Below are 24303 nucleotides of genomic sequence, written 5' to 3'. Positions count from 1 at the left end.
AGCCTACACCAAGGAGTCATGTACAAGAGATGTTCAGAAAGTAGAGAGAACAAACAAATGGCTATATGGGGTTAGTGCATGCCACCTGAGCAGGTAGAAGGATGACTCCTAAGCTGTGGGCATGGGTAACAGAGAAAATGGTGGGACCCTTGACATTAAAAGGGAAGTTTCAAAGAGGGGAAATAAAATGAGAATAATTTTGAATTTGTTGAGATGTCCAAAAAAGACAGTTGGAAATGGGAGACTAGAGATCAGGAAAGAAGTTTGAACTGGACAAATAGATATAGGTCTGAGAATCATCTGCATAGAGAGGATAATTGAATCCATGGGAGCTGATGAGATCACCAAGTGAAACATATGTGTGTGTGTGTGTGTGTGTGTGTGTGTAGAGAGAGAGAATATGTAATATTATATGGAATATAAAATAATATATAGAGAGAAGAGGATCCAGAATAGAGCCTGCAGGGATACCCAAAGTTATTAGGCATGACTTGGATGAAGGTCCTACAAAGAAGACTGAGAGGGAGCAGTCAGATGGGTGGGAGGAAAATCAGGAGAGAACAGTATTACTAAAACCTAGAGAGAAGACAGAATTAAAGAGAAAAGGGTGATCAACAGTATCAAAGGCTGCAGAGATGTCAAGAAGGTTGAGGATTGAGAAAAGATTTGGCAACTAAGAGATTGTTGGTAACTTTGAAGATAGTAGTTTCAGTTGAATTTTGATATCGGACACATATTTCTAGCGAGGCAAATTCCCAGATATTTGGGGGTTTTCTTCCATTTTCTTTTAATTGTGATACATCTCACTTCAGTAAAAGGTCTCTCTCTACTGATGGAATAATGAGCAAGTGCTTGGTGGGAAATGAATTTACCTTGCCTCATCACTGCATTAACAGACCATGATAAAGTCCCTTGCCATCTGTCTATATGAGCTTCCTGCTACATAAACTCTGATCTCCCTCCAGAGAGGGCTTATGAGTAAATAAAATATGATTTACACATTATAACAAATATTGATTAGGTACCTACAGTACTCAGAGCTCTGTGCTAGCTATTAAGAGAGCTGTAAAGTTTAGATAACACAAGATTCCTCCTCTCGGGGAGCTTACAGTCTAGTAGGGTGATAATATACCAATACAGATAATATACAATATACAATATTTACATCATAAGTGCATCAAAGTGCTCTGAGTTCTTCAAAGGAAGGCTCTTCATTGGGTATAGTAAGTATCTATGTAACTAGTCTGCTCTTAAAGGTATGTTAATTCTGTATGGTTAGAAGAAACATAGTGTAGTAGATAGGGGACTGGGCCTGTGGTCAGAAAGACATAGATTCTGGTCCTCCTTCTTCCATATACTAACTGTATGACCAAGGGAAGTTATTTAACCTCTCCATGCCCCCAGGCAACTCTCCAAGACATAAATCACAAATAGAGTTGCCATTTGACATAAGTAGAAGGAGTTTATGCACCAGGAGTTCCTATGTTGAGACTTCCCTATCCTGATGAATGGAGGCACTGATCCAAGCCATAGTCTGAAGGTAGCCCAGAGCTCTAGACAAAATGCCAAAGATCTGATGATTTTAGATCTGGTTTTGCCACTGACTAGCACTAGCTAATCTTTTAAGGTAAACAGGCTAGGTATTTCTTTCTCTTTTTATTCATTAACAATTTAGGAGCCAGAAATATAGAGAGATTGAGTGACTTATCCAAGGTTATACAGCTAGCTAGTGTCAAAGGTGAGCCTACAACTCAGGTCTCCTAACTCCCAGGCCCTTGCTCTTTAGCCTTGACTGTGTTTTCTTGGTAATAGCTATTTTTTTTTATTTTAAAGCTGAATGAAATAAACTTCATCATTCAATTATTCTCTTGGGAGCTTCCTTGGCTATATGGAAATATGACCATGGGTTATCCCGCATATGTATATCCCTTCATGTTCCAGGAAGGCAGGGCTTGCTATTTCTCTACTGGGTCCAATGTCCACTGCTAGGAGGAAGCCAGGTCTGTGAAAAATCCTCTAACAGTAGAAAAGATAAGTCAGAGAAAGGTTATTCAATTTAAATAATTCTCCTCAAGGTTTCTTTAAATAGCAACCTCCTCTTGCATGTTTAAAATATTTACTTAACAAAGTATTATTCATACACTCTTTTTCTTTCCAGGAATGCATCTATTGTATAAAGAAAGCCACACCTATATTTTACCACTGAGCTTTGCTAGGAATCATTTTCAATAAAACAAATATTTAAGCTCCCATTCCCTTCCTCCTCTCTACCAGGAACTTTTCTATGGACATTATGGATTTTTTTTTTTTGCTTTTTGCTAGGCAAATGGGATTAAGTGACTTGCCCAGGGTCACACAGCTAGTGTGTGTTATGTGTTGTGACATTATGGATTTTGCTAAGTAAGACCAGATACAATTGATAACATGTTTTTTGTCTTTCAGATACTTTTTTCTAACAAATCTATAGTTTATCATCTGTTTTCTTTTTTGCCATCTAAAATCATGAGCTCTAAGTCAAATTAACATGATGTTCTGGGTCCTCATCTTCTAATACTTGGTGTATCAGTACAATGTTGATTTTTATCCTTAGAACACTTTTGGTTCTTGATAATGCTTTGTAAACCTTTACAAAATTAGCAGGTTCTCTTGGCAATAGTGAATCTGGTACAATTCTAACTTTGTATCTCAGGAAAATTAGCTCCTGAGATACCATTGGACTAAAGCAGAAAATAAACAAATACCACAACTTTGGCCAGTTTTAGCACCAAGAAAATCTGGTCACCCAGCACCGGTCTATCTTTTTCTAAGCTAGAGGCATCAAGTCTTTACTAAGCCTGAAATCCTAGAGTGGGAAAATCTATATTCTGGTCCTAGTTATAGTGAGGAGGATAGGATCTAGACCCCAAAAAGGAAAAATCCTGGACTTTCCCACAAGGCCAAATCTCTGGCGTTCCCCTGAGGCCATAATCTTAGCCCTCCATTGTCTTACCTCCCTGTGGCAACTTCCCACCCTTAATCCTATCTAGGCTTCACTGTCCCTTGGCCCCAGGTCCCTGGTATTCTATTACTTCATAGTCCCCTCAGACTACTTGGCCACTCCTAGATCTCTCCCAGTTTTTCTGTATATAAAGTCCATCTTGTATCCACTAAAATATTTAGATTCTTAAAATCTAGCCACTGCTCAGATTCTTATAATCCAGCCAAGAGCTCATAGACTCTCAGATTCCTTAAAAGTATGGCCAATATGGCAGATCTTTAGTAAACTTTGTCTTTGGCTGAAAGAAGGCTTGGGTCAAATTCTTTCAGGCAGGACCCACATGTCGTGATCTTGAGGTCCCTGCACCCCTAAACTCTAGACCTTATGAATAGTATTGACTCTTTAAGATCCTCAGTTCTTTAAACCTCCATTTCCTTGTTTGTAAAATGGGGAAATCAAAGTCAAACTTCTTGGGAGCATCTTGTAAACAGGCTTTGAAGGCATTTTAAAAAAATTTATTTTTAGTTTTCAACAATCACTTCCATAAGCTTTTGAATTTTAAATTTTCTCCCCCCCCCTTTCCCTGCCTCTCTCCCCAAGATGGCAGGCAAGAAGGCATTCTTGATGTTGAGGATATATGGTTTCTGGATCTTCTGCAGCTGTTCTATTAAATGAACTGATCTTTCCATGGAAGCCTCATCCACCTCATGCCTTGTAATTGTGGCTGTCCCCCAAGGCTGTGACCTGGATCCCTCTTCTTTCTCTATATCCTCTTATTCGGTGACTTTATCAGCTCCCATGGATTTAATTATCATTTCTTTGCAGATGACTAGCAGATCTATATGTCCAGCCCCTGATCTTTTATCTCCTGCTTCCAAGGTTACCTAGCATGCACTTTGTATATAGCAAGTACTCTAGCCTTACTCTCCTAGAACAAGGCTGATTACATCTCAAGGACCTAAGAATACCCTTGAGAGACAAGGGGGCATTTCTCTAATGCTATCAGTTCAAGCTCCCATTCTGACATGTTCCTCCAATTACCTAGTACTGCTTAACTCCTTAATCCCGTATAATCAATTAACATTGTTTCACTTTTACAAAAGAATATTTGTTTTGAAGATATAGCAAGAACAGAAGTACATTTTCCCCAACAACTGGAGGGGTGCACTCTCCTATATACTTCCTTGGTCTCTGGTAAGAGTGGTTAACTCAGTTTTTCATAGCATTGGTCCTACCAAGTTCACATCCAAATGGGACATCTGTTCTGTATAAGTCCCAGTCCTACCTTCTGCAAGAGGCTTTTCCCAGTCCTTAATCCTAGTACCTTCCCTCTGTCTTTGTCTCTCTGTCTCTCTTTATATATACATACATGCATACATACATACATACATATATATATATATATATATATATATAATCTTTGTATATAGCGGTTGACATGTTGTCTCCCTCATTAGATTATGAGCTCCTTGAGAGCAGGAACTGTGATCTGTTTGGGTTTGGGCCTTTTTTGTATCTCTAGCTTTTACTATAGTGCCTGGCATATAGTAGGCATTTAATAAATGCTACTCAACTGACTGTGTTGAGTTCTAAAGGCCATTCTTAAGTACTTGGGGCATCAATGCTTGAATGGGTACAAAACCCAGCCTGGCTTCACCCCCATACCTCCTCTAATCTCCTTAACCTAAAATAAAAGAACAAACACCAAAGCAAAGAACTGAGGCCCATACTCATGGGTGGGGAAGATTTAAAAACTCCCTTTCCCCTTACAGCTTTGCCCCTCTTCTCTTACCTGAATGCCACCAACAGGAAGACATCAAACCAAGACAGTTCTGGTCAACTAGTACCTTCTGATTGTACCACAAGTTGTGGCCAATCAAGAGGCTTCTCTTCATACAGCAGCTAGAAGACTAGAACCAATTTAAAGAATATCTGTACAAGCTCCAAGGTGGGAAACGAGTCAGCCAAGCACTCTGTTCATGCTAATAAGGGCTGGGCTCATTGGCCAATTATAAATGTGCATAGTTGTCTCCTCTATTAGGATATAAACTCATTGATAATAGGTTTCTTTTGGTTTGGTCTTTATATACACATCACCTAGCATAATGTCCGTCCTATAGTAGGAGCCCAATAAATTCTTATTGATTAGATTGATTGATAGATCAATTATTTAATAGGCTGGACTTCCATAAAGCCCCACTCCGATGCTTCATCAAGACAAGAAGGTGACCTCAGGTTCTTACAAGTTATGCCAGTAAAGCACGAGTTTGGGCAGGTTTTATCAAAAAGCAAAGGCTTTGAGTATAGACCCAGTGATGTACTCTGTCCATCTCATCTGAAGCCTAATCTGGCTAAATTCAGAGAGAAATCACACTAGATTTAGCATTGGAGGACCTAGATTGTTGAATCCCAGTTCCACTACTGCCTTTGTGAGCTTTGGCAAATCAGTGAAGCTCTTGGAGCCTCCCACTAAATCTCATGATCAGGCCAGATTGGCTACTGGCTGATGCATTTGTTTTGGTCACAGCAACTCTCAAAGGCACTCTACTAAAGTTGAGGAGGGGTTGCAATCTGCATCAGCATAGGGACTACCCACATTGACAAAAATCACAAATGTTTAAAGTATTACAGTAAAATTGTCCAGTTCTTCTCTTGCCTATTCAAGATGTTGTAATCTATGTTTCAGTATTCCATAAAAAAAAAAGGTATACTTGAAGGAGGTAGATGGAATAAAACTTGCATTTAAAATTAAAAACCCTTGGCCTACTTAGCAGTGACTTAACAGTCTCTTTCTCTTCTTGCAGACTCCTCAACCATGGTAGCACCACCAGCCAACACAGAAGCCCAGGTATGTACTTTATCACTCAAAAAATACAGGACCAGAGAGTCATGGAGTTCTTAGTGGCCCATAATAGTCATCTAGATGATTCCTGCCTCCTAAGCAACAGTTGGATATTGACTGGGTCTTGTAAAATCGGGGTGAATATTATCTAGCAAGATCCTGAATTGTAGAAAGGGATGGGGCCATGCCAAGACATTTCCACATCATCCTCCTTCACACACATTCTTGTCCAGCAAAACTAGCCTTCAATACACCATCTCCCCATTTGGTCCCTTCATATGTGCTCTTCTCTCTGTCTAGAATAGACTTCTTAACCTCTGCCTCTTAGAATTCCCAACTTCCTTCAAGGGTCAGCACAAATGCTCACTACCTATACGAGGCCTTTTTCCCCTACCCCAACTTACCTTTTATTTATTTTCTATAAATTTGTATGTGTATATGATGTTTCCCTTAATGGAATAAAAGCAAGTAAATTCCTCAAGGGAAGAGACTCTTCATATATTTGTCTTTGTGATAATGATCATCATAATTAGTATTTATATAGAGCTTACTATGTGCCAGGCACTGAGCTAAGAGTTTTACAATAATTAACTCACTTGATCCTCACAACCATCCTGGGAGGTAGGTGGATGGATTTTTGGGTGGAGTTGTGAAATCCAAACTGAGATTTCATGGACTCTTGGAATTTCCTCTACCAATGAAAATCAGCACTTTCTTTGCATTTTTTTTTCTTTTTCTTTTTTGGAGACTAGATCTCCCTAGTTTGCTCAGTATATGAGTGGCTCCTATGAATCAGGCAGAAGCTTTGGCCTGCTCCATTTCTGAATGGGACAATTTGTCCCCCTGGTGGCTCTCCCTGCCTTTGGGGACTCTCCATAGTGGGACTGCACTTAGTTCAGAAGCTCCATTTGTCTAACCCACTGCAGCTCAGAACTCTGGAGCTCCAGAGATCCTTCAGTCTTTCATTTTCAGCCTCTCCTAGTAACAAAGATTACAGGCATGCCTCTGTGGTTTAGAATCTTAAATTTCCTGGAGCACTGAGATGTTAAATAATTAGCAGTCACTGTAAATGTGTCAGAGCTAAGACTTGAACCTGTAGCCCAGGGGTGGGGAACCTGCAGCCTCGAGGACCTCTAAGTCCTCAAGTGTGAAACTATAGCCAGTTCTCTATCCAATAAGCCATGTTGCCTAGCACATAGTAGGCACAAATAATAAATACTTATTGATTGATTATCATAAATCTAATAAAGGGTAAGGAAGTCTCATCTGAAATCTTGCATAGACTTTAATTTACCGTTGTCTGCAGACAATATTCCCAGAGCCTCAGGAAACTGATTCCTCAGAATTAACCTAAATTAAATCTGCTGCAGTGTGAATCTATTTCCTAGGGATCATAGATCTAGCTGGAAAGGAACCCAGAGGCCCCCTAAATCCAACCCCCTCCTTCTATAGAGGAAAAACCTCATGCCCAGAAAGGTTAAAAGCCCAGCCCAAAGTCACACAGGGAATAAGCTTCAGAAGCAGGATTTTAACCAAAGGCCCCCGAGTTGAGCGCCCCTTCATTTCTGCCCGAGCTAGGATGATGATCTCCAAAATGGGGCTGACATTAACGGTTGTGTGCATTTAGAGACTACTGAGCTACAGAAGTTTGGTATTTTGGAGTTTTTCCCCCATTCATTTTGGCTACTTGTGCTGATCCACAGCAGTTTCTTGGCTCTCATTATAAGATACCTTGATCAGGCATCAAAAGTGAGAATCAGAATTCTCTGGTTGGGAGCTTTGTTTGGGGGCAGAGTGGATGTGGGGAGTTATTTGGCATTCTTCTGGAAGCTAGACAGCTCTACTTGGCATTGATCCCAGATTTTTTCCCTATGGAGAGGGGGAAATGAGGGAGGTAGGAAATCACCAAGAAGGGATTTAATCAACAAGTCTTCATCAGATAAGACAGAGGCTGGGAAATTAGTTAACCCTTTTAACACCAGAGTGGAGCTCTAGCCTAGTGCTGAAGACGACCTGAAGATTAACTCATTCTTTCAATAAGTGTTTATTAAGCAGAAGCCACACCCCAGTAAAACTCCCTCAATAGATGGCTAAACCAGGTTGAGGGTAACCAACAGGCCTCAAACTTGTTGGTGAGTTAGGGGGATGTCTACCCCAAGCATATGGAAACACACCCCACCCCCCTTTAGAATTTGTTCCAACAGCCATAAAGGCTACTGAAGCAGATGCTATAGAGTGCTTAGAGCTGTTCAGACATCAAAGAAGCCAAGGTCATCCACTGCGTCCTGTCTTACTACTGAACTTTAATACTCTGGAAGAGAGTGAGGTTGACTACTTTGTACAGCTCTGCCTCACTTAAATCTAATTCTTAGCAAATCAAGATGTCTTTTGTGACATCATTGATCCGTATAGGAAAGGGGACAGCTAGGTGGTAAAGTGGATAGAATGCCATGCCTGGAGTCAGGAAGACTCATCTTCATGAGTTCAAATCCAGTCTCAGATACTTACTAGCTGTGTGACCTTGGGCAAGTCACTTAACCCTTTTGGCCTCAGTTTCTCTGTAAAATGAACTAGAGAAAGATATGGCAAAACACTCCATTATTTCTGCCAAGAAAACCCCAAATGGGGTCAAGAAAAGTCAGACATGACTAAAAAATTACTTAACCACAACTTTTAGATAAGAGAGCAAAGTTGGTCAAACTTGCTTTTGCAGTTTCCAGTTTCCTTTAAAAAAAAAATTTTGCTTCAACACATACAAAACCATAAGGTATCACAGTTCAATCTCCCCCAGTGAACAATATTCAAAAACAGAACAACATCGAAAGTCCTTTCAACCTTCTACTTTGGTAATTCTTTGGTAATTTTCCATTTGTTAAAAGAAAAGCCAGGCATGGGCTGTGGAAGTTAGCATCAACACTGTGACTTTGAGCATAGTTTTATTGCTATTTAAAGCTGTTTTCCATTCTGGTAGCAAGGGTATATACTGTTGGGATTTTTTTGTGGGGGGAGTCTTCTTTATTCATTCAGTATCACTTCACAATAGATTTTCCCATCTTTCTCTGAATGCGTCATATGCAACTTTCTTTATTACTTTATGCAGTAATAATATTCCATTACATTCATATACCACAATTTGGTCAATCATTCCCAGTTGTTCCTAACACAAACTGTTTCCACATTTTTTTTTAGCTGTTCCCGGTGGTGCTGCTAAGAATATTTTAATACAGATAGGTATTTTACTTTTGCTGACAACCTCACTGGGTCATAAACCTAATAATGGGGATCTCTGGGTCAGTGGCTCTGAGCAATTTTGTAACTTCTCTTGCATAATTATGGATTATTTTCTAAAACAAGTTGGACTGTTCTACCAGCGATGAATCTGTATTTCCTGTTTTCTTCCCCTATCCACAGTAAGCTCTATAACCTTCCATTCTCCTCTAACTTTTTAGTGGTACGGCTTTTTTATATTTATATAGTTTTATATTTAGCTCTCATACATTTGGAATTTATTATATTGTAATAGCTAATAATAATAATAATAGCTATAATACAGCAGCTAGGTGCTGATTGTGAAGGGCTTTAAGTGTCAAACAGATAATAGCTAACATGTATATAGCACTTGGGCAGCTAGGTGGCACAGTGGATAGAGCTCAGGCCCTGGAGTCACTTACTAGTGACCCTGGGCAAGTCACTTAACTCTGTTGGCCTCAGTTTCCTCATCTATAAAATGAGCTGCAGCAGGAAATGGCAACCTATTCCAGTATCTTTGCCAAGAAAACCCAAGCAGAGTAGCACATGACCACGCAACAAAAATAACGCTCTTTGTGTGTGTTGTTTCATTGGGTCCTCACAACAAACCCTGTAAGGTAAGTGCTATTACGTCTCCATTTTACAGATGAGAGAACTGAGGTTGAAAAAGATGAAGTCATTTGTCTAGGGTCGTACAACTAGTAAACATCTGAGTCAGGCCTGAAACTCCAGTCTTTCTGCTTCTAAGACCTGCCCCATAGCCACCTAGCTGTCTTGGGCATATGCTGGTCCAAACCTATTTTCTGCAAAACCACTCTCTAGCTTTCCCATCAGTTCTTGTTTAAATGAAGAGGTTTTTTGGATGATACTTTGCATCCTTCATTTTATCAAAGCCTAGATTCCCACAAGTCCAATGCCTTCTTAATCTTTTTCTTCTAATCAATTTGACTGATCAGCTTTTCTATTTTTTTCTTCAGTAACAAATAAACCCCTAGTTTCCTAAAGAAAATCCCCAATAATATTACTCTCTAATAGCAAAATCCTTCACAGCATCCCTGCATAGCACCTTTATAGGCACTGAAAGTCATTTATTAGAGAACTGAAAACCCATTGGAACATCCACCATTAACCTGATCTACCTGCAGAGCATTCTTCTAGGTCAGAAGTTATAAGTACTTTTTTATGACCTTGACCCCTTTGGCATTCTGGGGAAACTTATGGGGCCCTTCTCAGTTTTCTTTTAAATAAGATAATTTTTATAAAGTGTTTAGGAGAGTGCCTGACACACAGTAGACTCTTAATAAATATTTGTTTCTTCCCCCACATACATACTTAACAATTTACAATTGAAGAAAATGCTAGATTTCAGTTAGAGGTTAGTGAAAATGACAATATATGTGTTTTCCCCCATCCAAGTTCATGGACCTTTGAAATCTATCCACAGAAGCTGTAGAGGTCCCTGGACCCTCTAGGAAAAGTCCCTGAGGATGGTATTTATTTTTATTTGTTGGGCCCACTCAGTGACTGCCATCTGACCCTCCACTCCATGGTTTAACTCATATCTTATGTTCGTGACCTGAACCTGCCTTATCAGAAGGGAGATAAAATAGTTGGGCTGATTCTTTGCAGGTTGACACAGTCCATATTTGCTATATTGTTGAGTCATTTTTTTCAGTCGAGTCCTACTCTCCATGACCCCATTTGGTGTTTTCTTAGAAAAGATACTGGAATGGTTTGCCATTTCCTTCTCCAGCTCATTTTACAGGTGAGGAAACTAAGGCCAACCAGGTAAGTGACTTGCCCAGGATCATACAGCTAATGAGTGTTATGTGTCTGAGACCGGATTTGAACTCAGGTCCTCCTGACTCCAGGGCCGGTGCTCTATGCACTGCGCCACCTAGCTGCCACCTAGCTGCCCCCTCTTCTCTTTCTGGTGTGTGAGATCAGGACCTTGTTGATGGCCAACTTCCCTTCCTCCCTGCCACTGGACCTTCCTCAACTCTATCCTTTGTATAAAGTACTGTCTGAAGAGCAGTGAATGCTGTCCCTGTCTGCTGGCTCATTCCCTGCACAGTACCTGCTTTTAAGGCCTATTCTGTTCTCTCCTCTCCCCACAAGGCTCATATTTCCCATCAGCTCACTTAGTAATGAAGATATAGGAAACCAGGGCTCTCGGGTCCTCAGGGAGGGAAAAGAGAACAGAGTCGGCCAAGCTTCTTTACTCTGCCCCAACCCCTGGACCAAGACAAGGGGGAGGGAGATGTGATTGGTGGGTCATTCCCCCTCACTCCCCAGCCAAGTGGGGGATTCTGTATCAGCACAAATTTAGTAGGAATGGGGTCACTCTACTGCATGGTGTGCCTTTCTTTCCTCTGTCCTAACGTGGCCAGTTGCTATAGACCCATAGCTGGCCTTCCTGCCCCATCTTCGCCTGGCTTTTTCTCTTCCATAGCATCCAGATCAAATGAGCTAATAGTCACTTAGTCACCAAACATGTATTAAGCACTTAACTATAATGCTAGAACTTAAGCTCTAGGGATACAGACAAAGGCAAAAAACCCCAAACCAAACCAAAACAAAATAACCCCTTTGCCCTCAAGGAATTTATATTCTAAAGAGGGAGCCAGCATGTAAACATACAAGCATAAGACATAAGTGGGAGGTTGTCTGAAAGGGAAATTTCAGCAGTGAACATGCTAAAGGCACTCTACAAATTCAAAATTGGACCATTAAGCTGAACTACTCATTAAGCTTGTGTTCACTCAGTCACTCCCCCTGCTCCAGGAAAAGGAGCTGGGACTTTTGGGCACCACGGTCTAGCAGAACACGAGGATGATTCAAAATCGGAGAACTTGGGTTGGGATTGCTAGTTTTGTAAGAGTCACACAAGTTACTGAACTTCCAATCTCCTCATTTGCTCAGTAGGTGGCCATAGGGTCTGTCCTACCTTTCCAGGCTCATTCTATAGTAAGCCCTTCACACCATCTGTGATCCAGTCAACCTCAACTACTTGCTGATCCTAGTAAACAACTTTCCATTTCCCAAGCCTTTTGTACAAGCTGAATCCTCATGCCTGAAATCTCCCCTCTCATCTGTACCTCTTGGACTCTCTGGAGTTCTTAAAAGCTTGGTTTCAGTGCCATCTCCTATGAGAGGCCTTCCCAGACTCACTTCCCCCAGATACCATTCCTCTTCCCTCCCCCCATACTATTTTGTATACTATTATGTACTTTATCTACATATGTTGTTTCCCTGGATAGACTGTAAGTTTCTTGAGGGCAGGCACTGTTCACTTTCTCTAGCCCTACCACTAAAAGCTTAATTAATGCTTGTGGATAGATTGATTGGATATTTATATACTACTTAAGCACCCGGGGAACTTTAGGTACTTAGCAAATGCTTGTTGACTTGCCGTGACCCTGGGGGTGGGAGTGGAGGGCAACTAGATTGATTTAAGAATTTATTTAATTTGATCTGGGATTTACACCTCTCCCCCCACACACCTTATAATCTTAATACCTTCTTTAAAAAACATCTCAGTTTTGGAATTTAAATCATCCCTATATGCTAATGAGTGATGGCTTATTTAGAAAATCCTAGTCAAGGTATTTGTTGAGATACTATCTGCAGCAAAGATTCAGGCTACAAAATAAACCAGCAAAAATCAGTAGCATTTCTATATAATGATGACAAAATCTAAGAGGGCAATAATAGAAAGGGAAATACTATTCAAAATGAATTTTAAAAACGACTAAATGTATATTTGGGGATCAATCTACCAAAGTCCACAAAATACTTGTATAAATGCAATTACAAAATGCTCTTAAAGAAACAAAGAACAATTTAAATAGCTGGAGGTATATTCAGTGTTCCTGGCTGGGCCACGCCAATCTAATAAAAATGACAATACTATGAAATTAATTTACAACTTAAATACTATCCCAATCAAACTATAAAAGGGACACTTTATAGAAGTCTATAAAATAAAGGCAAAATTCATTTGGAGAAACAAAAGTTATCAAATAAAAAAGGTAGGAATGGGGGTGGGGAAGGTAGCACTTTCAAACCTCAAGATATATTATAAATCATTTGGTATTAGTTTAAAAATAGAAAAGTAAGGGAGCAGCTAGGTGGTATAGTGGATGGAGCACCGGCCCTGAATGAATGAATAAACAAACAATAAATAAAGCAGAAAAGTAAATTAATGGAGAATCAGATTAAACAAGGGAGACAAGAGAGTCAGAAAAAATGGAACTCAGTAACCCAGTGTTTGATAAATCCAAAAACAAAAAAAAATTTCTGGTGATTGAAAAAAACAAGAGATAACAACTAAATTATTTTTTAAAAATGTGGAAAGACTTATATGAACTGATGCTGAGTGAAGTGAGCAGAACCAGGAGAACATTGTGCACAATAATAGCAACATTGTGCAATGACCAACTTTGATAGACTTAGCTCTTCTCAGCTATGCAAGGATCTAAGACAATTCCAAAAGATTCATGATAGAAAATGCTGTCCACACCCAGAGAAAGAACTATGGAGTCTGAGCGCAGATGGAAGCATACTATTTTCACTTGTTTTATGTTATTTCTTTTTCATGGTATTTCCCTTTTGTTCTGATTCTTCTTTCACAACATGACTAATGTAGAAATGTTTAATATGATCGTACATGTATGGCCTATATCAGATTGCTTGCTGTCTTGGAGAAGGGAGCGGGGAGGCAGGGAGAAAAAAAAATGTGGAACTCAAATCTTATAAAAGTAAATGTTGAAAACTATCTTTACATGTGATTGGAAAAATAAATACTATTAAGTGGAAAAAAAATCAATTAAAAAATATGTAAAAAAGCCCCAACTTTTCAATTTCATCAGATTCCCCCAACCAATCCCCACTCCTTACAAAGCAGAACCCAGAAAGCACATTTACTATTCCTATGATAATGTAAATAAAAAGAACAATAAAATGAAGTTGTTGTTTAGTCTGCATACGACTCTTCTTGACCCCATTTGGAGTGGTTTGCCATTTCCCTCTGCAACTCATTTTATAGATGAGGAAACTGAGGCAAATAGAGTTAAGTGACTTGCTCAGGGTCATATAACTGGTAAGTATCTGAGGACAGATTTGAACTCAGGAAGACTCATCTTCCTGACTCCAGGCCTGGAACTCTATCTACTGCCATGTAGCTGCCCCATAATAATGTAAATGAAAAGAACAATAAAATGAAGGGGACCTTGTAATTAAAAGGACCCTCCCTCCCCCAAGAGGTGGGGAAATGTGTATCCATTGTTTTGTTGGACTTGAGTATGGAATATTGCATACACTTTCTCTGGATTAATTATTTGGGTTATTTTTTTCCTCCTAACTATGGGAATTGGGGAGGGGTGGAAAGGTGAATACCTAAAAATGACTATGATTTTTAAAACAAAGAATACCCATCAACCTTTTCAAATAAACTCTACCTCTCCTTCTTAGGCCAAAATCAGATCCCATTCCATCTCTTTAAGTAGACTTCTCCCTTTCTTTGAATTCCTATCCATTTATAGTTGATACTATTAGCCAGTATCTTGAGTTAATACTATCTTCCTAACTAGGTATTTAACCTGAGGGCAGGTTCCACACTTTATACTTTTGTATTTTCCATAGTATCTAGGTGTCTAAGCACTTAGTAGGTGGGTAGGTGCCATGTGACTGTGATGATGTCAACTCCCTGCTATAAATAAATGTCTTCTCTTTTCAGATGGTCCAGTCTCTGGGTTTTGCCATCTACCGAGCTCTGGATTGGGGGCTGGATGAGAGTGAAGAAAGGGAGCTCAGTCCCCAGTTAGAGCAGCTCATTGATCTCATGGCCAATAGTGATTCTGAAGACAATGGCTGCGGAGCTGCTGACGAGGGTTATGGGGGGCAAGAAGAAGAAGAAGAATCCTTTGAGGGCCCCGTGAGAAGCATACGTTCATTTTCCCAAGTCATGAGGATGTGTTCTTCCCGCCTGACAGACTCCAGAGAGGCCCAACCTCACTATCAGGCTGTGTGCCGGGCCCTTTTTGTAGAGACAGTAGAACTGAAGGCCTTTCTCACCAAAATCCGGGAGGCCAAGGAGGTAGGTTGGATGTAATGGTGGAAATGTTTTCATTCATTCAACCAGCTTTGATTGTTTACTGTGAGGGCACAGAGGCTGTGCTTTATGTTCTAGTTTGGGAGACGGGTATATATAGAAATGAAAGAATGATTCTATAGCAAATACATGGAAGTGGAAAGACCAGTGGACTGGGGGTGAAGAAGATTGACCATTAAGTAAAATGAGTGACCTTGACCAACTCATTTAAGCCTACTTTGGACAAGAGTCCTTTTGTTACTTAATTCTATGATTTTAATATATAGTATAGATCAAAGGGATGAAGAGATATTTCAGGACTCATGAAAGAAAAAGTAATCTAGGGGCAGCTAGGTGGCGCAGCGGATAGAGCACCGGCTCTGAAGTCAGGAGGACCTGAGTTCAAATGCAGCCTCAGACCAAACACTTGACACTTACTAGCTGTGTGACTCTGGGAAAGTCACTTAACCCCAATTGCCTGGAAAAAAAAGAAAAAGTAATCTAATGGAAAGGGTACTAGACTTGAATCTCTGTTCCAAACCTTGGCTCCACAATTGATTTGATGACCTTGTGACTTTGGGAGAAGCTTCTAACCTGTCTGGGCCCCGGTTTTGTTCTGACAGTCTGTCTACCCGATGAGCACCAGACAGGGAGTCTTAAGACCTGAATTTAAATCCCACTTCAGTTCAATCAATAAGTCCCTACTAGGTGCCAAGCACTGTGCTAAGTCTTTTGACTCCAAAAACAGGCCTCTTTCTACTCCACCATACATGTTTTTTATTGAACTAAGAACAGAAAATGCTAATAAAAGTTTGAGAATGTCCTCACCTCATGATTAACCCCCTTACACAGATAGACAATTGAGGTAAAAGGGACACAAGCATGAGCTTAGAGCTTTGGAAAAGGGGGTTTGCATTTGTTCCTATCACTATCTTGGTTCTTCTGTGGCCAGTACACCTTGATTATTTTCATAGTGGAGATGATTAAATGAAGCTCCTTGAGGTCAGGGGCTATCTTTTTGCCTGTTTGCCCCTGTGTTTAGCACAGTGCCTGGCACATAGTAGGTGCTCAGTAACCATGTATTGAATTGAATTGGAAAGAACAATAGATTTTTAGAATCAGAAGATCTAAGTTAAAATCCTAACTTTACCATTTATTTCTTTCGTGACCTCGAGCAAGTTGATTCACCTCCTGGGTGTTTCCTGATTCATGAAATTGGTTGGACTAGACTAGGTCTCTGGCTCTTTGGCTGATTTGGGTAGGGAATCCCCAAGTGGGTCTGTTCAAAAACAGAACTACCACCAAGTCTGAGTCTCTTATCAAACACAATGTAGTTTGTCTCGAAGACACTCTATTGTTCCAAAGATGCCCAACCTCTTTTATGAGCTATGCTACCTATCTTAGCCAATTCCCAGTTTTCCTCAGCATCTCAGCATTTGATTCCAGAAGACATACAGTTCAGACACTTCCTGTGATTAGAGGATGATCAGAATCCCTTATCCTCCTTTACCACTGCCATCCCAGTGATCTGTGCTTAAGGTTAAGTTGGCATTTAAGGCCCCAACCTACTTTTCAACTCTTAATATCACACTCTTCCCTTTTACCCAAGCTATGCTCTAGCCGAGAGGTATCACACACTTAGACTACAGGCCAGCAGGCAGTTGAACCAGACTGAAATGTCATAGGGAAATATCCAACAAAATGAATACAATAAAACAGATAATATTACATTGTAAAACTAAATGTGACCTGCAGAGATCCTTATATACAGATTAGCAATGCCTTTTCTATTTGATTTTGATACTATTGCTGTAGGCCACTTGGCCCATTCAAATTCTTTAATCTCAACTGCCATTTTGGAACATTTAAGGCCACCTTTTACCCACACTATGCCTGGAATGTACCTCCCTTCACATTTGACCTTATTGAAATATAACCTTTGCTTCACCACCCAAGTTAGGGCCTACCCCTCCATGATACCTTTCCTGATGTCCTTTTCTCTCCTCAAGGTAAATAATAAGCCCTTTATCCTCAAATTTCATATAGCACTTATCACATTCTACCACGTATCATACTGGTCTATATACCTTCTGCACATTGGCCCTACCCCCATTAGATTGTAAGTGCTTAGTAAGAGAGCTATAATGTATGAAAAAAGTCCCGGATTCAGGTCCCAGCTCTGCCACTAATTTCCTGTGTGACCTTGGGGGAGCCTCTTTTCCCTCTCTTGATCTCATTTTTTTCGTCTATAAAATGAGGGGATTGGGCCTTCTCATTCTATTCCAACATCTATTGAATTAAAATCACTCATCTAATTTAACTGGTTTAGTAAGTGACCTAAAGCTTACAAGTAGCTTTGGAAGTTCTCAATGAATAGAAGATGAGAGGTCTCTGAAGTAGCTGACTCTACTAAGCTTCTTGTAGGCAGCTGAGTCTCCTCCAACTGGGAAGAGTCACTTCCAGGAGCATAAACTGTCACCCTTTGCAGGTTTAATCCTCCAGCTAGAAAGAGAGGAAAACAAATGGTGGAGGCACTGATCATCCATATATGCTGTTGGCCCAGAGTGTTCCAACCAAATTCTATGTAAGAACAATTATTAAAAGCCTGTATTGCAACACCACAAAAAAACCTGAGCACTCCTAATTCTAACGAAGAAATAGGAAAATATACTGTCTCTTTGTTTGTAGAGGTGGGGGATTATGGGTGTGGAATGTCAGATTTGATTAATTGATTAGTTTTGCTTACTTGAACCCCCCCTTTTTTATTCCTTATTATTAGAGATGGCTCTCTGGATGAGGAACGGGGAGCATATATTTCTTTTCATATTTTTTATTTTATGATCATATTTATTTTATATTTTTTATTCCCAGCACTTAGCTCAGTGTCTGGCACATTGTAGGTCCTTGATAAATTTTTATTGACTTTTTATTGAATATGTTGGGAAATGAAGGTTAATATAGCAACAAAAGATCAGTTTAAAGGTTTAAAAGAAAATAAATGTTTAAAATATCAACACTCATTGCTCAAGATGACGACAGATACCACAGTTTCCTGGACCAGTTGAGGACTAGGAGATTAAAGAGCCAGAGAAGCTTGTTTTGTACTTGGGAATCAAGTCTAAACCAAGTCACAGTTAAAAGGAGCTACAAAACTAAGGGATAGAGGCCCCACTCTGCCACTTCTCACTGAACGAGGGGGAGAGTGAGGAGAAAAGGGCTCTTCTAAAATACCCAGCTATGAGATAGCAGGTTGGGGTAGGGATTAACTCAGTGGTTTCTGTCTACATTCCCAGCTCAGATGCTGCAGCAACAAAGCCTACTGATTCTCAATTGGGAAGGTAATGCCACATCTTCTCAGGTTCTCCTCACAATACTGTTAGTGTTTCCTAATGCCCTAAGCACCGGTTTGGGTTCTTCTATTCCCAGAATCTGCTCGGTAATGTGTTCTTGGCATCTCAAGCCTTATTTGTTAGATTACACCCACCCAGGTCCCTTAGGTAATTATTCATTAGTGAAGGAAACTCTAAGCGCTTAAGGGGCCACAGTAAGATGATGCCCAAACTTTAGAGAGCCATAGGTTGATTTTTTTTTTCTTTTTTCTTTTTCTTTTTCTTTTTTTTTTTTTAACTGTAAACTGGGGAATTTTTAAAAGCCCAGTGGTCTTCACCTCTAAGGGTCAGGCTTAGTATTATGGAACCTGGAGAAACTTAACCCTCCAGGTTGCCATGGTGATCCTTGCCCTGTGTAGTACCCAGTCTGATGCCCCACTTTTAGTACCTCTTCCTGGCCTAGTACTACTAGCCAGCGTGTGTCTGGCAGCCTCTCCCTGCTCTTAGGCAGAACATTGGATTGGAAGCTCTTAAAACCCTGAGTTACCATGTGGGCCAACCCTACTACTGCCTTCCCCACTATGAGATATCTCTATTCTCTCAGATGTGAGGTCCAGGGGAGAAAAGAGGCCCGGTCTGGATGATCTGCTCTTACCCAGATGTCTTCCCCAGCTCCCAGTTGCTAGTCTCAGGTTGAAATGCCCACTTGTCCCTTTTATTAGCATATCACGGGACTGTTGGGAGGCCAGTGGCTAGCATGGTAAGGAAAATTTGGCTGACAAGGGCTTACGGTAAGGAAGGTCAGCCGATGCTCTGCCACCAACTGAATGTGTTAATGTGTTAACTCAAGTGTTAATTTTCTCCATGTCTCTTTCCTCTGCCTAGCAACAAAGATAAACCTCCTTTTGTCCTCCTCTTCCTTCCTAATGTGCCTAGCTCTATAAGACCCTTCTATGGGATTGTGTGTGATTACAGATGCTGCTCAGACTTCGGGAGGATGAGTCCCAGGCAGAGAAGCCACAAGCTGACCTGGACAACCTTCGGCACAAAGACTGGGTAAGGGAGGACTATTTCTTCTCCCCAAAACCCTTACTCAGGCAGGGCATGGGGAACTCTGGTTCAATCCTCACCTTGTTCTTCCTTTTCTTAGAATAGAATGACAGCTAGCATTTATATAGTACTTAAAGGTTTGCAAGAACTGATATGTGTTTATCACCATGAGGAAGGTGCTATTTATTTTTCCCCATTTTATAGATGAGGAACTTGAGGCCAAGAAAGATTAAGTAATTGGCCCACAGCTAGGATGTATCCGGGGTAGGGTTCCAAATCCAATTTTAGCATTCTGCCACCTGGCTTTTTCTCCTCTTATGTCCAGCATTTTGTGATGGGAAGGGGTCCTCAGTGGAGAGGGTGGGTGCCTAACTTTCAGTATGAAGACCTTCAGAACCTGGTCAGCTGTGTAATGCTGGGCAAGTCCAGGGGAGCCTGGGGCCTCCAGGCCGTGTGTGGCCTTCTAGGTTCTTGGGAGCTCTTCTAACAAAAAAGAAAGAGGGGGGAAAAAGCATTTCAGCAAAGCAAATCAATAAAGTAAGTGTTTACTTCTAGGTCCTTGGGTGTGGTCTTTTGACTGAGTCCAGGTTTTATAGAACAAATCCTTTTAAGGGGATTTGTTCAAAGGAGTTTGGATTCAGTGCCCTGTCCCAGGCTCTTTAACAGGCTCAGTTTTCAATTTGTAAAATGAAGATGAGCCCATTTGTATTAACTGCCTTACAATTTCACTGTGAAGAAAACACTTGCAAACCTGAAAGCTCTAAGTTCATGAAGATGACTAGAGGGGTCCCAGGCCTCAAGTTCATTCTATATTAGGATGAGCTGAAGGAACCAGGGATCTTTCACCTGAAGAAGACTAGGGGAAGGATAGGAAAGGGTGTACCTTGGAAAGGAAGGGGCTGCTACCAGAGTCAATGGGTTCCCCCGCCCTGGAGGTCCTCAAGTCAAGGCTGGAAGGCCACTGGTCAGGTGCTGGGTAGACATGATTCTTTTTAGGTATGGGTCGGAACAGATGACCCAGGAGATCCCTCTCAAGTCCAATGCTATGTTAGGGATGACCAGTGGCCACTTGAGTGGGAACAATGTTTTGTTCTCTCTGTGGGTTCCAGGCCCGGCTCTGGGTACAGCTGATGCGGGAGTTGCGTCATGGTGTGAAACTCAAGAAAGTCCAAGAGAAGCAGTTCAACCCCCTACCCACCGAATACCAGCTGACCCCCTTTGAGATGTTGATGCAGGATATCCGGGCTCGAAACTACAAGCTACGAAAGGTCATGGTGAGTCCCTGGGACTCTGGGCCTGCTAGTGGCTAGGCCAGGGAAAGAGAAGGTCACCTCTTGGGGCTCTCCTGAGCCATATCACTCTCAGGAAGCCTTGGTGTTGGGTAGGTAAGGTGAGAGAAATGGGAATGCTGTTGGTCATTCCCAATCTGCTTTGGTACCTCTGTTTCCCCATCTGTAAAATGGGGATAGATCAAGAACATCCTCCTATTTCATAAGTATTCCTAGTAGTAGTACACCATCAGATCTTCACTATTGACTCATCTCCTATGTACTCTGCTACTTCCTTTGTCCAGGTTGATGGCGACATCCCACCGAGGGTGAAGAAAGATGCCCATGAACTCATTCTGGATTTTATCCGTTCCCGGCCCCCACTAAAGCAGGTAACCAGTTTTGCCTTGGGATCCTACTGTACTTGGCTATGCCCATTGTCAAAAGGTGGAAGTGAGCCACAAAGTTTCAAGAAGTTTCTTAATTTTAGAGTGTTTCCTGTCCCTAGAACATGTGCCTGGCCATAGAAATCTTCCTGTCCTTACATGACTAATGTGAAAATGTTTAACATGAATGTAAAGCCTATATCAGATTGTACACCATCTTGGAGGGAGGAGTGGGAAGGGGGAATTTTAAATTTAAAACTCAAAAGCTTGTTGAAGTGAATGTTAAATTAAAAATAAATTAATTTTAAAAAATCTCCCTGTCCTATTAGGTGAGGGCCTGCTGTCTGGTCTAGCTTGAAACTCCTAGGGTAGTGACGGACCCTGAGAATTGCTTTTCTCCCCAGTGCTAGTATGGGAAGCTGCTTTACTTTTGTTTACTGCTCTGGGAGGAAATAATTCAACTGGCCACCCCTGTATTCTGCGTTGGATTGGAGGGAGAGGAAAATAACACTATTCCAAAACCTTTTCCATGGTAAAACCTATTAATATCCCTCCAGGATGGGAACCCGTTGTTGAAAAAGATCCTAGGAATCTGCAGTACTTTGGAGTTGTGGAGATGCTATAGGCAGCTCTGTGGTTCAGTGGGTAGAACATTGGGCCTGGAGTCAGGAAAGCAATCAGAATTCCAATCTTGCCTCAAACACTATCTGTGTGATCCTGGACTGGTCACTTTAACCTGTTTGCTAATAGCACCTACTTCCTAGAGATGTTGAAGATAAAAATGATATTTACTGAAGTGCTTTTGCAAGCCTTAAAGTGTTATCTAAATACTAGCCATTGTTGTCATCATCAACATCATGTCATCATCCTCATCCTTGTGGGATAGCAAAAAGAGGATTGAAATCCTAATTAAGAGATCTTGGTTTCAATTTAATGACAATACTTCCTATCTGGGTGACTGTGGGCTGACCCAACTGAATCTTGTTTACCTCCTAGTAAAATAGGGATAATACCTGCACTACCTACTATACAGGATTGTTGTGGGGAAAACCTTAATGCTCTATGTAAATAGGAATTATTAGCCCTTTTCCTGGACACACCCAAGTTGGAGCTCAGGGAGATTGCTCTAACCACAATATACCCTCTGCCTCAATGACTAAGGATTCTGTTTACTTCCCTTAATGCTCAGCTGGATCCATGATTTCATCGATACAGGTGTTAGAACTCAGAAATGTCCATGCCTGCTCATCCAGTGGCCTCTTATCTGTGCCCCCCCCCAATCCATTCTTCATGTGGGTCCATACAATGTTCTAGGAGCCTTCCTAGCTTCTCCCTGACATGGCAAAGGTGACAGGAGTACATGGGCACCATGATATTAATTACAAACATTTATAGAGTGCTTTAATGTGCACATTCTGCTTGAAACCTCTCAGAATTCTAGGTCATGCCTCCTATGTATCTGCTCTCTGCAGGTGTCAGAAAGAAGACTTCGGCCCTTGCCCCAGAAGCAACGAACCCTCCATGAGAAGATCCTGGAGGAGATTAAACAAGAGAGGAAGCTACGGCCTGTGCAGGGCCCACACTGGAACTCTAAAGGTGCGGTACCCTCCCTTAGTGGAGGGTATGTACATGTACACACACACACACACACACACACACACACACACATTCCTCCATTTACTAAAGGCCTCTTATGTGCTGAGCACATAAAGGATTTTATAAAGACAATATAAAGTAATAAGCGAATAACAAAAAATAAAAATAGATACTAAGTAAATTCAGGGCAGGTTGAGGAGTGCTGGTGGTTGGAATGAGGAAAGTACTTTAGGAGCAGATGGCCCGTGAGATGAGTGTTGATAGGAGATGAAGGCTTCTAGAGACCTAAGTGAGAAAGAGATCCTGGGTGAGGGGGACAGACTAGAAGACACCAGTTCTTGGAACTTGTCAAAATGATTCAGCAACCAATATGGATATAGTTTCATCAATGGAAATAATCCACAAAATTCGCCATCATCTGTCTTTAGCTCCATATCCTAAGGATCACTGGGACTTTCCATCAGCCCTGCAGCTGCACCTTCCTGTACGTTAGAAATGTGAGCTTGAGAGGTGAGGCTGTTCCTTTTTCTATTTGTGCCCCCAATACTCAACACTGCCTTGCACATAAAGTGATTATTTAAAGTGGCTTTTAATTCATTCTTTATGGGCAGCTAGGTGGTGCAGTGGATAGAGCTCCAGCCCTGGAGTCAGGAGGACCTGAGTTCAAATCTGGCCTCAGACCAAACATTTGAGACTTACTAGCTGTGTGACCCTGGGCAAGTCACTTAACCCCATTGCCTAGCAAAAACAAACAAAAACAAAATAAATCCATTCTTTATACAAAGGTATAGGGGTGGGGGGAAGTGGGGAGATGGGAATGATAAGGATACTTTGGAATGTAGATTACTTGAGAAGGGAGTAAGATAATCAGCCTGGAAACAAAAGATAGATGCAGACTGGGAAGGGCTTTATGCCTAATTATAAAGGCAACAGAGAAATGCTTGGAAGCTTGAGTAAGAGAGACTTGATCAAACCTGTGCTTTAGGAAGAGCAGTTTGGCAGCTGTTTTCATGTGGAGGAAGAATTGACAGGACTTGGCCCCTGATTAGATATGTGAGAAGTTAAAGTGATAAGTTGATGTTGACTCCTCCTTTGCAAGCCTGGTTGTTGGAAAAGTATTAACCAAAATAAGGTGGATTGAGGGGGAAAGATAATGAATCCTTTTCTGGCTCTGAGTCTGAGATACCAGTGCTATATCCAGGGGGAATATCTAGTAGGCAGTTGAAGCTTTGGGGAATTAATTGCCTAGAGGTGCTAGTGAAACCCTTGGGAGCTGTAGAGATCACAGAGAAAGAAAAGGCTCGGGACTGCCCTGGCATGTGCCCACATACAACAGATGGGGATGTAGATGATGATGATTCAGCAAAAGAGACTAAGAAAGCCATGAGAGAATAATGTCCTGAAAACCTTGGCTAATCAGTCAATAAACATTTATGTACCTACTAGGCAGTTGGATGGTACAGTGGTTAGAGTGCCTGTTCATATCTATAGGGAGCTTCTGATAGCTATATAGGG

General features: G+C 41.1%; 1 protein-coding gene across 1 annotated transcript in view; it reads left to right on the top strand.

The window, feature by feature from the left end:
* Positions 1 to 24303, top strand: part of SPIRE2 (spire type actin nucleation factor 2) — a 61205-nt gene that overhangs the window by 18710 nt on the left and 18192 nt on the right. The window contains exons 2-7 of the mRNA XM_020989107.2: positions 5782 to 5825; positions 14806 to 15165; positions 19464 to 19544; positions 20648 to 20812; positions 21112 to 21198; positions 22665 to 22788. Coding sequence (XP_020844766.1) covers positions 5782 to 5825; positions 14806 to 15165; positions 19464 to 19544; positions 20648 to 20812; positions 21112 to 21198; positions 22665 to 22788 — 861 coding nt within the window. The remainder of the gene's footprint in view (positions 1 to 5781; positions 5826 to 14805; positions 15166 to 19463; positions 19545 to 20647; positions 20813 to 21111; positions 21199 to 22664; positions 22789 to 24303) is intronic.

The sequence above is a fragment of the Phascolarctos cinereus genome, unplaced genomic scaffold (assembly GCF_003287225.1).
Source record: "Phascolarctos cinereus isolate Bilbo 61053 unplaced genomic scaffold, phaCin_HiC Scaffold_2;HRSCAF=192, whole genome shotgun sequence".
NCBI classification, from domain to species: Eukaryota; Metazoa; Chordata; class Mammalia; order Diprotodontia; family Phascolarctidae; genus Phascolarctos; species Phascolarctos cinereus.
This window is presented reverse-complemented; position numbering and strand designations above follow the sequence as displayed.